Here is a 15,191-nt window from a genome sequence, read left to right as displayed (position 1 = left end):
AGCCATTTGAGAGTGCGAAAGGCTGGGGGATAATTCTCCAGCGCAGATGCTCGAGCAAAGCACTCAGCAATTACATTTGCGTCAGTAGATAACACACCGTTTATGGTAACACTGGGAACACCTGTTAGGGTGTGGTACCCGAAAAGACATTTGATCTTTGCCCAGACTTGGGAAGGCGACGTATGGTACCCAATGGTCGAGACGTATCTCTCCCAACACTCCTGCTTCAGTTGTTTGATAAGTTGGCGAACGTGGGCACGGATCCGTTTAAAGGCTGAGGTGCTCCAGGGGAGGGTGCCGCTTATGCTGCTGTAGAGCTCACTGACGCTCCCTAATTGCTTCAGTGACTTCCGGCGACCACTGAAGGGCTGCCTTATGCCGAGGGCACCCTAAAGAGTAAGGGATCGCGTTTTCTGCCACAGAAACAAGTGTTGTAGTCACCTGCTCAACCATAACATCGATGTTACCATGTGGGGGAAATTCAACTGTGACAGCGGAGGTGAAAGGTTCCCAGTCCGCCTTGTTTAAACCCCATATGGACAGGCGTCCATGGGCCTGACGCCAGGGGAGTGACAGCAAGATGGGGACTTGGTCACTACCACATAGGTCGTTATGTGCTCTCCAGTGGATAGATGGGAGAAGTCCTGGGCTGCAAATGGATGAATCAATGGCTGAGTACATACCATGAGCCAGACTGAAATATGTGGTGGCCCAGTATTTAAGAGGCAGAGGTCAAGTTGTGACAGTAAATTTTCAACATCTCTGCCTCAGCCAGTAAGCACGGTGCCACCCCACAAGGGGTTATGGGTGTTAAATCTTCTCAAAGCAGGAAAGATTTAGAGAGTTGATCACTGACTGCAGCTATTACATTCAGGGATACTGCATCTGGAGGAAGATAGACATTGCAGACAGTTATTTCCTGTGCCATCCTTATTCTGACAGCCACAGCCTCAAGAGAGGTTTGAAGGGGCACAGGTTCACTGCATACAAACTACACCTGACACACTATTATAGTGGCTTCGGCACCTATAATATCACTTACAGCCACAGAGGGCAGGGGTTCACATTGCTGGGAACCAGGTTTCCTGTAGGGCAATGCAGATAGCAGGTATAAAGCTTACCAGGTGCCGTAGCTCAGCCAGGCGGTGGAAAAAACCGCCACAATTCCACTCGAGGATGACATTGTGAGACTGGAAAGGCATAGAACATTCAAAGAGGCTGTTTACGCCTCTGAGTTACCTGCTGCCACTGACTTTTTGCCTGAGCAGTCTATATCCATTGTGTCTGAGGGTTGGTTGGTTGGTTGGTTTGTGGGATTGAAGGGCCCAGGCTGCTACGGTCATCGGTCCCTTTTTCCAAAATTTCAAACATCCACACAGAATAAAAACTAACAATGGAAAAGACGGCAGACGACACAGGACAAGACAGACTCAGACAGAGACCAGACAAAAGGAATTAAAATCTCTCAGAGTGTGACAGTGGTTGGCTGACCATAGATACAAAAAAGGAAAAGCCAACCACCGAGAAACACATTAAAAACTCAGTCTAAAATCGTAGGCCAAAGGCCAGACTCAACACAAAAAAGACAAACACTTAGATTAAGTGATACAAGCCCCCTGCCTGGAAAAAAATGCAAAACTAAACCTGCCATGGCAGTGTCACCTGTTATAAGGGCAGGGAGCTTATCAGGCAGTGCAAATGTCTGCCTGAGCACAGCTAAAAGGGGACAGGCCAACAAAATGTGGACCACCATCAAAGCTGCCCCGCAGCGACATAGAGGCGGGTCCTCACGGCGCAGTAAATATCTGTGGGTCAGCCGGGTGTGGCCAATGCAGAGCTGACAAAGGACAGCTGAGTCCCTGTGAGTGGCTCACATGGATGACCGCCACACAGTCGTCCTTTCCTTGATAGCACGGAGTTTATTGGGTGTGGTCAGATCGTGCCATTCAGCACCCCAAAGCGTGAATACTTTGCGGCATAAGACTGCTCGCAAATCAGTCTCCGGGAAGCCAATGTCCAGAGTTGGTTCACTGGTGGCCTGTTTGGCCAGGCAGTCAACATGTTCATTGGCCGGGGTGCCGACATGACCAGAGGTCCACACAAAGACCACAGAGGGGATGCAAGAGGCAAGAGTATGGAGGGACTCCTGGACAGCCACCACCAGACGAGAGTGAGTGAAGCATTGGTCAATAGCTCATAAACTGCTCAGGGAGTCACTACAGATAACGAAGGACTCACCTGAGCAGGAGCAGATATACTCTAGGGCATGAAAGATGGTAACAAGCTCAGCAGTGAAAACGCTGCAGCCAACCAACAATGAACGTTGTTCGTAATGGTTCCCTAGAGTGAGAGCATAACCAATAATCAGTGTAAACAACGCCAGAGCCCTGATATATGGCAAGGATGGAAAGAAAACGGTGGTGGAAGGCCTCCGGTGGGACTGAGTCCTTCGGGCCCTGTGCCAATTCGAGCCGGAGGCAAGGGTGGGGCACACATCACAGGGCTGTACGCAGGGGGGCCCAGGAAGGAGGCGGAAGAGGGAAAACCCCAAGCCTGGAGATAAGCTCTCTGACACGGACCGTGATCGTACAACCCGACCGGGGCTGACATTCTGGGAGATGGATGACTGACTGAGGGAACAGGGGACGATAATTAGGATGCCCGGGCAAGCTACAAACATGTGCAGCATAAGCAGCCAGTAAACATTGGCGCCGTAACTGCAATGGAGGGACACCTGCCTCCACAAGTATTCTGATCACAGGGTTGGTCCAGAAAGAACCAGTAGCAAGTCATATCCCGCTGTGAAGGATTGGATCCAGCACCCGCAACACAGAAGGGGATGCTGAACCATAAGCCAGGCTACCGTAATCCAGACGGGAATGGATTAACGCCTGGTAGAGCATTAAGAGGATAGATCGGTCGGCGCCCCAGCTGGTGTGGCTCAAGCATCGCAGAGAATTACGATGGCACCAACACATCTGTTTAAGCTGCCGAATATGTGGGAGGCAAGTCAACCGGGCATCAAAAACCACACCCAGAAACTGATGTGTCTCCACCACAGCAAGAAGTTCACCGGCAAGATAAAGCTGCGGGTCAGGGTGAACAGTGCGTCACCAGCAGAAATGCATAACGCAGGTCTTGGCAGCCAAAAACTGGAAGCCATGCGCTACAGCCCAAGACTGCGCCTTGCATATAGCGCCCTGCAGCTGACGTTTAGCAGTGGCAATGCCAATGGAGCTATAGTAGAGGCAGAAGTCGTCAACCTACAAGGAAGCTGAGACAGACATTCCCACCGTCACAGCGAGCCCGTTAATTGCAATTACGAACAGGCAGACACTTAAGACAGATCCCTGTGGTACCCCGTTCTCCTGAACTACATAGCGGCTCCACCACAACGGACTAGATACCGTGCTGGATATTAGGTGCAATAAAGTCCATGGTCGTCGCCTAAGCAACACTGCATAGTGCATAGTGGAAATTGCACCCAGGAACGCATCCTCACCCAAGAGATGGAGAACGAGCGGGACGGCAATGCGACGATGGTAAAGCTGGATAGATGTCTCAATGCACGATGGATAAAATGCACCATGTAAGGGGCCCTTCCCCAACTGACTCGCTTTAGTCGCCTCTTACGACAGGAAGGAATACCGCGGGCCTAATCTAACCCCCGAACCCGTAGAGGGAAACTTTCTGAGGGTCTGGTGAGATCTAGGTCCTCAGCGGACGCCAGAATCTCCACCCCATCCTCTCCCAGAGCTTGTAGGTAGCAATGATGTGGGTACCACCGCAATTTCCTTGGTCTTAGGGGTCTTCTTTCAGGACTTCTCTCGCTGCTCCTTTGGTTTCCCTAGCTTTTAGGACATCACTGGCTCACTCTCCGGGACTGTGGATGAGCGTGAAACACTACGACCAGCTACTTTTGAGATCTTCAGCCACTGGTAGGTGTCATCTTTTTCCACTAGCAGAAACCTGGGAAGGGAGTGACCCAAGGGGCCCCTTCTTAGCGAGAGAAACCAAAGACGACTTATGCTTCTCTGAATTAGAAGTGGGGACAGACGTCCCCAATGGTTGGGAGGGTGTTGCTCCTGAAGTAGGTGGTGCGGGAGCAACAGGGAGGGAAATGCCCCTTCCATCAAGGGGGCAGGTGTAGTCTTCTGGCTCGGAGAGGTGACTGGGTTGGTGGAGCTGATGGTGCCAGAACTGTTGTAGCAACTGCGTAAGACGATATCATACGTACAGGATGCAGGCATTCAAATTTGCTCTTAGCCTCGGTGTAGGTCAGTTGGTCCAGGGTCTTGTACTCCACGATTTTAATTTCTTTCTGGAGACCCCTGCAGTCTGGTGAGCAAGGCAAATGGTGTTCTCCGCAGATGACACAGATGGGAGGCGAGGCACATGGAGTATTGGGATGTGATGGGAGTCCGCAATCTCAACATGTGCCGCTGAAAGTACAGTGGGAAAGCATATTGCTGAACTTGCAGCACTTCTAGTACCACATCGGGGGAGGGATATAGGGTTTTACATCACAGTATTAGGCCATCACCTTGACCTTCTCGGGCAATATATCATCCTCAAATGCCAAGATAAATGCACCGGTGGCAACCTTATTATCCCTCGGACCCCGGTGGACACGCTGCACGAAATGTACACCTTGCCACTCTCAGCGCTCTCAGTTGGCGTGCAGCTCATCGTCAGACTGCAAAAGATGGAACCAGTGAAATATGATACCCTGGACCATATTTAAGCTCTTATGAGGCACGTTGGTTACAGAAACATCTCCCATCTTGTCACAACTGAGTAACGCTTGTGACTAGGCAGCGGATGCTGTTTTGATCAAGACTGACCCAGATCTCATTCTGGACAAGCCCTCCATCTCCCCAAAATTGTCCTCTAAATGCTCAACAAAAACTGTAGCTTCAATGTCATGAAAGATTCCCCATCAGCTCTCTAACGTATAAGGTACTGGGGCGAATAAGATCTGCTGCTATTCTCAGCCTGACATTCCTCCCATGGTGTGGCCAGGGATGGGAATGATTTGGTGTCATACTCCTGTGCATTGAATTGAGCTTGTGAATGCTTGAGATTGCTGGCGTTTCACCATCAGCAAGAGATGACAGACTACAATTCAGTGTGTGTCATCCGCCCTGATGCCACCCACTCCGACCAGGTGCCACCCAGCCGCAGCATAGGCCACTTGGCAGGATGGCCATTGCCGGAAGTCCCAATGCCCCAGGAGGATGGGCATCTACCCCTTGGCATACATGGGGAGTTAACAGCGCAGGCATCAGCAGAGCAATCCCTGTGTGGTCAGAAGGCTACAACCAACAGGGTAAATGGTGGCCCCACCACAACGGACTGGCTACTGTCATGGATATTAGGGGCAAAGAAGTCCATGGTCATCTTCGACGCAGAAAGCTACACTGCATAGTGCATGGTGGAAAATGCACCCAGGAAGGTGTCCTCACACAAAAGATGGAGAATAAGCGGGACTGAAATGCGACGACGAGAAAGTGGGCTAAACATCTCAATGCACGATGGACACAATGCACCATGTAAGGCACTCTTCCACAACTGGCTCACTCTTCGCGAAAATTTTGAAGAATGGAGGTCAAACCCTACAGGGGACCATAACAAAGGCGGAAACGTGTGGAACTCCTTTTAGTCGCCACTGACAACAGGCATGAATACCTCGGGCCTATTCTTGCCCCTGGACCCACAGGAGGGGTACTCTTTAACAATAAAATGAGCTTATAACCCGAACCTAGGTTGTGCAGTAACATTAATAATAACATTAGTGAAACAAAGAAAGGAAGTGTTTGTTTAGCTAATTTACAATGTTTCACTAAGAACCCACAGTTGATTCAATTAATTTAACTTACTTTTTGATTTGCTCTACTATGTCCTCCAAATGTTTGTTGTTCTGTGGGGCATTATACTTGGCAGAGGAGCTGGTTGCACTTGTATCAATTGGATGCAGATATATCATTTGACAGCTGCTGTGTAAGTTCGAGTTCATTCTTCGTGGCACTGTTAACTGGGTACGGAGACTGGTGCTAAATATCAATACACCTCTTCTTCAACATTCTATTACCACCAGACATATGAGGTTGGCACACTTTTGTATGCTCGGTCAAGATTTCTGGCTTCCATTAACTGCTGTACCTCCCCTCTTACTACCTGGCATATTGGAGAGGTGAGGTCATGGAGGTCTTCCACAACTGCCTTAGTGACCCATGCAGGAGGTGACTATAATTCTTTCATCTAACACTTTTTCTGATGAATTCCTCTGGTGTTGTGACATCCTTTACCATAAGAGCTCAGTACATGTCTTCTGTGACACCTTTCATCAAATGTGATACCATTTTTCGACTTCTGCTATATTCGGATTCACGATGAAGCAAAGGCCTAAAATATTCTGTACATCAGACTGTTGGCTTCTCTTCATTGTTTTCAAACCACTGCTAGCTTGTTTGGTCCATGTAAAAGTACACATTTATCAAATACAAGTATATCATGTCACCCCATTTGTTGCATTATGCAACTCAGTTTGAATCCTTTCCGGCTTTTGTCACACCCTGACTAGTGTCTCTGGAAAATGCTGATGGATACCTGATGTATAGCTGAGTTTATTCCCACTCCTGAATCTATGGATATCGCTAGAAATTATAACAACGCTCATCATTCGCAAACCCAATCAACCACACAATCAGACAGCGATTGGCATTCATCCGTCGGCCTTACTCCGCTCAGCTTGTTTAGTCCCTTTTGTCTGTAGGAAAGTTTGTTTCTACAAGTGATGAAGAATCCCCTGACCGAGACATCATGTACACTATGCACACATTCACAAATCAACTTACGATTCATTCAGAAATCATTTTATAATGTGTCAAAAATGTTCAAACACCAACAGGGATGCGTTTCAAAGTCATATAAATAATCGGTAGACTAATGTGCCCTGGATGCTAGTCACTTTGTGAAACAAGGTCCCTCCTCCCCCTACATCTGGGTCTGCTGCGCATGCATGAATCTGGCAATTTGGGCACTCCAGTAAAATATTTCCCGGAAGCATCTAGCTGCTTGCTGCGACTGCTTACACAGCCAACAACCACATTTCTGTAGCCAAAAGCTGGAGAAGGTACTACTCAACTGCGTATGCGCATGATCCTGCTCGTAATTGCTAAAATGAATCTAATGCAAACAGTTGTGACGTCACGCTCAATGGAGACAATTTGTTGTTACGGAGCATTGCATAGTCTTCCTAAAGCCTTTGACACATTTTTGCTGTTGGCAGACGCCTGTATGAGCACTGTGTTTTGTTGCTGTATATGGCGAATATCCTTTGCAATTTTAAGTTTTATTTTCATTTTTTTTCTCGTTCATGTTTTATTGCTGTAGTATTATTCTGCAGTAGCGGGATACAGTAATATCCTTTGTTAGAGTATTGGTTCTTACCAGTCAAAATTACAAAAATTTAACTGAAAACATAAACAATGAAAAATTCCCACAATTCTAAAAAATTTCTGGGTTTTTCCCAGTTTTCTCCCAGATGAAAATATTCTTGGGGTTTTCCCAGATCTCCCGGGTCATATACACCCTGACCTTGCGCAGAATAAGAAAGCAATTGACACAAGAACAGTGAGGGGCACAATGTCACAGGTTTCTCATACGTTGTGGTTGTAACAAGAAAATAGCTGTTCAGTTCCTTACTGAATGCATTCAGATGCTCCTTGTTAACATGTGCTATTGAGTTTGCTTATGATTGAAATAGCCATATCAATTTAAGGAACACCTTCATTTAGATACCACAAAATCACTTTACAGCTATCCACAATCGCAACAAAATGAACATGGCGTTCACTGTTTGTTACAGCAATCCGTGTGCTCCACTGAAAATTGCATAGTCCACACAGAAGACGCACCAAATAAATTTGAATCATTCATGTGAATGCAACAACTAAACACATTTATATAAAAAGTAAGGTGCTTCAAGTACTTGCCACTCTCAGTAGCGAACACAGTAAATTGTACTTTTATAGACAACAAAATTAAGAGTTAACTGTGGAAATAGAGTCAGTCACTCAAACCGTTTAGTGCAGCTTGTCACAAAAAATGCATGAATTTATGGCAGAGGGTAACCACCACTCAGGTCAGACTCACTCACAACACTGATGATGCCATTATCTGTGCTGTATGGAAGAATAACTGGAATTGCCTATGGATGAATTAACTTCTTCCATATTACTTTCTATACTCGCTTCAATTTACCAAGCACTTTTAACAACTTTTCTGTGTGATTTACATTACTCCACTTTTCTCAGATTATTTGTGTCACTGCTCCCACAAACAACTTCAGAATTTCTGTTGCAGTAAAATTTGGAAGTGACTTGGTGGAAGCTGGACAACATTATGACTGTATTCTTTTTCCAAATCAACAACATACTATGGAAATGTGGCTTTTAATGTCTCAAAAGTTAAGAGTTCTGCCTTCCACATATCACCCTGAACATGCATATGGTAGCATTAATCACTCAATGATTCAACCTTTTTTCACTGTCATTGTTGGACCTTTTATAACAGAGTGATATGGAGTATTACAATTGTAGTCAGCCTATTTGAGTTTTCCATTGCCTGTCAAACCACTTAAGGAAGCTCTTGTGATTCACCTCTTTGTAGTGGCCACCTCATTTTTGTTGACACAAAAATGTAGAACGAGTGCAGTACAAAACTGGAAGATGTCCTAACAATGTATGACAATTTTCACAGCCTTTCCAACAGAAACAGTAATATTTCCACACATACTGTCTAGAATTCTATTCTGGCAGGATGATCTGCATTAATCCGTATTTCGACCAAGTACACAATGACCTCACATGGTTCCTTCGTAATTCTCAAAAGCACCAGTAATTCATTCCGTAACAGGTCTGTGCTTACACTTTTCTTGAAATTGAAACCAACAGACTTCATTACTGTACATAAAGGTCTTTCTCCCCCTGTCAAATCTACAGCAATGAACTGCATATGGCTGCAGTGTGCATTAAGTTCTTTACACTTTCTGTCTTCTTCTTTTTACCAAGTGCATTAAGTTATACAAGCCAGCCTCTTTTGGTTTACAGGGTATTTTTCTTTGCAAACCATCATTACTGCAATTTTTTGTATCTTCAGGGCATCTACAGTTATTTCCATCTCCCCCCCCCCCCCCCCCACCTCTCAAAATATTCCAGTAAGGAGCTCACAAACTCTCACGTTGCACAATTTGAAATCACTGAATGCTCCAAAGCAAGCACATTTTTCTGCATATGTTAACTACTAGCTTAATACATCCTGTCATATAAAATTAACAGACACCACTATAAGATGAGTTGTTACCTTAGCTACCAATTCCATAATTTACGTGTCATTCAGGACTCTCCATTATTATATATAGGGGCAAGAACACATTATCTCATCCAGATTAGAGAAGGTTTTGGGAGAGAAAAAAAAAAAAAAAAAAAAAAAAACAGGTTGAGGTGATTGGTATGCAAACACCCACCGACATAGGGGTCAGTAATAGTGAGTATTGTACGAGCAAAATACTCAGCTGCAACATTTTTACATGAACTACCCCAGCATTCAGCCTAACTGATTTTGAGAGCTGCGGAAAACCCAAACCTGAATGGCACGACTGTTCCACCATTGTGTGAGTGCAGTGTCTGAAGCAGTGCACCAGCTTGCCCATTGATTTCAAGTTGTTGGTATCACTAGTCGAACCTGAATTATTGGAGTTGCTTAATACTTCCCTCTCTTTTTTAAAATTTTAGATTCATCAACAGTATGTGTGAAACACTGTACTTTTTTAATTATATTTGGTCTATATTTTAACCAATTATACAGACAATTTAGTTTATTTTTCAGAAGCTGTATTCTTTCATTATATCAGTATTCAAATTAGGATTGATGGTTACTCTTGTATATTTCATTTCAGTTTCCTGAAAACTGACAGACTTTGGAGCATTGAAAGATTTTTGAATACAATATTTTAAAAAGACACTGGCCAACAGAAGCACAAAAGTTTGTCTCAAAGAAAGAACACAAAAGAAAAAAAAACCAGAAAAAATTTGCTTACTTGTAACAGTCTTGCAAGGTTGCTTTCTGCTGATGAAGGCGTTTTGCTAGGACCTGGAAATCTGGGATTCTGCGCAGATTTTCATCCAACAAGGACCTCCTTATTTCAGGTGAGTTGACAAGCACCTCTACAACATCAAGTCTCTCATTTATTAGGTTAATATCACGCAAAGGTTGCTTCAACCATTGTGACAGTAATCTGTAATTGAAAATATAAAAAATACCTCTTTCAGAGAATGCTACTACAGCTACATTCATTCAAAAGTACACTGTGTATTAAAAATGTAAGTATGATTGAAAGTTACAGCATTACTTTAAAATAAATAAATAAATAAATAAATTTTAGCTGCAGGAGAAGGTCACATTGCTCACTCCACAGCCATGTCTCAAAGTTACCCATTTCTTGATACTTCTTCTCATAATGGCTCATTATCCTCTCCATTTAAATGAGGCAACAGCTCTGTGGTGAAAATACCACAGTGTTGACCTGCAGGCTTCTTTCACTATTCTGTCAAGTAGCTCATTTACATTGATAAAAATTATGCCCCGGCATCCTGCTGCAATGAGAGCCGTAAAATGATCTGGCTAGTCTTCAATAATTTATTTGCAGGACATATGCGCTACTAGGCTTGTAAATGCCACAGGAAATTAAGACGACTAAAACATTTACCATCATTATGACATATCTTCTAGCTGCTTCTGGACTGTTCACAGTTCTGTACAATACGCAAACATGACAATACAAAAGCAAGGATGACAGAAGAAAATAAGGCAATAAATGTCACTTGTTAGTACCCAGTGGTAAACGTATAGTAATACCCTTTAAGATGGTGACCAGTGATAAAGTGTGTAAAAGATCTCCCAAAAAAATGTAAACAGAACAGGTAAATACAAAATATGTAAAAAACCTAAGAGCAAAATTTTGAAATTGAGTAAACACATATCTAGTCTGCAGTTTTTAATAAGTGTGCTAAAAGCAGATATAAATACGCTTACCGCAATGAAAAGTGAGTTGATCTTATCACAAAACACGTAGAATCTCTCTGAAGACATTTTGGCCTCTTCAGATTTAAAGTGGTCAAAAGTGCCGTACAAAAGCATTGCTGGTACTCAGAATATGAATGTAAAAAATCTGTGATGACAATTTAAACTTAGTAGACAAAAACTGCATCTGACAGTGTTTGCGAAACACGCAAAGAATAAAGGTGTGTGTGAACAGAGTGCAACTAAAAAGTTCATCACTACAAGAAAATAAATCAAAGACAGCAACTGAGAGCACAGCTGATCTACTGACCCCAAAATATACTGTAAAGCCAATATTGGCTGCAGAAGACGTAAAAAATTTCCATTAATAATAGAAAAAGAAATCAGTAAAGCCTTAAACCTTCTTTTCAAAATATGAAAAAGTGTATCGTTTCTATGCTGACCCTAAAATCAGAAATGAAAGTATTACAGTTTTGTGAAATCAGGTGTCAGTTTGTCTGAACTAAGAAATATGGTTGGGTCAAATGAAGTGAAATGATTAAACAGTCATGACATTTTGTTCTGATTGGTGGTTCAAAAGACATCAACAAAAAGTAAGACAAACAAGGCATTCTATGAACTAAAATTATGTCTAAGTCACACACACGAATATCAACAATGTAGGAAAAGATAGGGTGCTACCTACTGTAAAGGTGACATGTTAAGATGCAGACTGGCACATTTAAAGGACAATTACACACAAGATTTCAGATACTGCCTTCATCAAAAAAAGAAAACAAAAACATAAAATAAAGAGAAAAAAGGTTCGCAGGAGACCTTCTGTGAAGTTTGGAAGGTAGGAGACGAGGTAGTGGCGGAATTAAAGCTGTGAGGACGGGGCGTGAGTCGTGCTTGGGTAGCTCAGTCGGTAGAGAGCTTGCCCGCGAAAGGCAAAGGTCCCGAGTTCGAGTCTCAGTCCGGCACACAGTTTTAATCTGCCAGGAAGTTTCAAGAAAAATCTACATAATGACCTAAAATCAATCACCTTGGTCCAAAAAGAGGTCCAATACTCAGAAACACCACAGTTTCAATATATTGCCAGCAACCATTAAAAACTTGGTTTCAGATAAAGCACAGTTTAAACAGAGTGTGAAAGTTTTTATAGGTAACTCCTCCTACTCTAGAGATGAATATCTTTACAGGGTCTATTAGACCAAATTAAGTAAACATTTCTATTAGATTTCAGTTTTGACAGCACATGGTCACAACAGTCAAGATTAGATATTTTGTATGTGATGAAGTTATTAAAACTGCATAACTATGTTTCATTCTGACAGCGTATTAATTCTGAAAACATTAGCAGTTCCATCGTATTTTAATGTATTTACCTATTTTGACAATCTTCAGACAAATGATCAGTGAGTATTATATTCAAATGTTTTTATCTTATGTTGTACTTTCTGACTTATTCCACACACCCACGAGAAACATCTCATTTTTGGGTCCACGGAACAAAAACTGAATCTAACCTACAAAGTGCAAATACTTATCTCTCTAAAATCTGCAAATGATTAAAAATGTTAAGTGTTGTAGAATCAAATGGGAATGGAAGAAGATTTCACACACACTACGGACTTCATCTCAATGGCCTTGGAAAGACTGATTTACACGACACAATTACAGCTGCAATGCAGGGAAAATTAAGCAATCCAAGATCAGGTGTGGTAATGCTAAGTTGAGCTTCAGATTGAGCAGCTTGAGATTTGTATGTAATGCAGAAAAACATACAAAAAAGCAGAGTACAAATGATCAAAACTGCACTGTGACTGTCCCCAGTATGCTATTAAACAAACAGGTAGCATCTGTAGTCATTTATTCACAAAACAGTAATAGCAACAAAAATATAATTGAAACAGTAAACACTCCAGAGCCCACAGGCACTGAAGTGAATACGAACACAGTGCTCTGTATTTTGTATCAGAACATTCACTCAATAAGAAATAAGCTCTTGGAAATCCAGATTTAGTGTCTTCGTGAGCTCAAAAATGAACCGTATTTACCGGAGTATAAGGCACACTGGCATTAAAGATGCACCCCTTTTTTAATACTTTTCTAAGTGCAAAATTTATCACTTGATGGATCTACTGCAAAACAATTGTGACACACTTGTGCATGTGCATCTAATCTCTAGGAGTTGAAAGAAGAAATACTTGAAGCTGCCATGAATCTGAATTCTCATACAATAAATTACCCTCTGTACCATTCAGTGCATTTCTTAAATAATTTAATCACTGATTCAACTTTTATAGAATTCTGGGAAGCATTGACCCACTCACAAAACTTGAGAAATGCTAGGTCTCTTCCTTCTTCCAAGTGTTGAATTTTCAAAATCTGTAGATTGTATCCATCTGTTTCACTCCTACTAAAGAACTTGCTGAAATGGTCTGTTGATACACATGGTTGATGATTGAAGTAGACAATTTAACCCTCCTGAAATACAAATAGGGCAGACGTTTTTAGTAGTGGCCTCCAGGTCACCTAGAACAAATTTTATCTACACACACCCTCCTTTCTCCTACATCAATCCAGCCTTTATTATGTACATGGACAAATACATCAAAAGTGACAGTAATTTTGTCCCATCATCACAGCATGACAAAATAAATGTGTAATGACTTTTTTCGTGCCATTAAGTTTTAACAATACCACTTTCTTTTTGTGCCTTTTAAAATCAAACTTCTGTTAAAAGGCACATCAAAGGTTACCAGAGTCTCGTCCCTGTTTCCCATTTGCAAAAGCTAGAACTTTCCTCTTTTTGTTTGTGATGACTAAATTCAACAATTAGTTCTTCATACTTGTCTGGCATCACCTGTGATATTTTTACCTTGGTCCACATACCTTTTCATAAACCTTGAACATCATGATGTTGATCTAGTAAATTCAGCAATCCCTTTGTTAGTGGATATTGCTTTCACTTGATGAATGACCATTTCTGTAGATATTAAAATTCCCACAGTTCTGCTTCAAGTTTCGGCCATTTAACAGTTAAACTTCTCAGATTATGTTTAATGCGAGGAGCTTTTTTGAAAACATTTTCCTAAATCCGGAAAGTTATCATTTTTTCAGTTGGAGGTGGCCCTAATTGCCTTTCTGCACCCATGTTTCCATGTTCTTTACTAAATGCAATTTTTCAGCCATAGTTTGCAAATGAAACCACAATACAGATACAACAAGTGGATCATGAACACTAAACACAACAATAACTGACACTTGAACGAACAATACAAAAACTGCTTCATTGGTTCATGGGTGTCGCTTCATATAATGTTGTAGAAGCTGTACAATATTTTGACGAGACAGTTGCTCATCATTTTCAGGTGCTTACTGATGTGTTGCTACAATGGCTCGCCAATATATACACTGACTTGCTAAAAAAGTGCGAAACCCTTGGCACTTGTGCTTTTCTAGCGAGTCAGTGTATATATTGGCAAGCCATTGCAGTAACACGTCAGTAAGCACCTGAAAATGATGAGCAGCTGTCTTGTCAAAATATCGTGCAGCTTCCACGATATTACCTGACGTGATGCCCATGAACCAATGAAGCAAGAAATTGGACAAGTCATGAATGTCTAACGTGACAAAAAGCAAAAAAAGTATATCATTTGGAGATTAAATAAACTTTGCCATTGAGTCACATGAATAAACTGACAAATGACCAACTGCATACATTTTCTATGTCTAAAATAGTAAAGTTACCTACAAGAATAACACCCACATCCTGCACCTCAATAGATACCATATTCATGAACACTAATTCTACACCTGTACTCAGTTTGCAAAATTTACCCGATGGCCTCTCTGAACATGAAGGCTTCTTATTTAAGGTAAAGAAAAGGATGCAAGCAAACCCTCATTACTAATGATCATATACATAAGAGATATTAATGATGCCAACAGCTAAATGCTAAGGAGCACCTGCTAAAGCAAAAGACGTGAGAAAAGTGTTTACAGGGTTGCCACAAGTTTTTCCAAGTGAAATTCGCTGGTATTTCCCTGATTTCCAGTTTTGCGATCTCAAGGATAAGTAAGGACATAAGTTGAAGAAGAAGAAAAAAAGGAGGAAGACA

At 42.3% G+C, this 15,191-nt stretch overlaps 1 protein-coding gene across 1 annotated transcript in view; it reads right to left on the bottom strand.

Moving 5' to 3' along the window:
* The window catches only part of LOC126297694 (DNA mismatch repair protein Msh2), a 196,179-nt gene that overhangs the window by 35,590 nt on the left and 145,398 nt on the right, over positions 1–15,191 (bottom strand). The window contains exon 9 of the mRNA XM_049988816.1: positions 10,103–10,300. Within this exon, the coding sequence (XP_049844773.1) occupies positions 10,103–10,300 (198 nt within the window). The remainder of the gene's footprint in view (positions 1–10,102; positions 10,301–15,191) is intronic.

The sequence above is a fragment of the Schistocerca gregaria genome, chromosome X (genome assembly GCF_023897955.1).
Source record: "Schistocerca gregaria isolate iqSchGreg1 chromosome X, iqSchGreg1.2, whole genome shotgun sequence".
In the NCBI taxonomy this organism is placed as follows: domain Eukaryota; kingdom Metazoa; phylum Arthropoda; class Insecta; order Orthoptera; family Acrididae; genus Schistocerca; species Schistocerca gregaria.
Note: the sequence above shows the minus strand (reverse complement) of the source record. Positions and strands in the feature narration are given on the sequence as shown.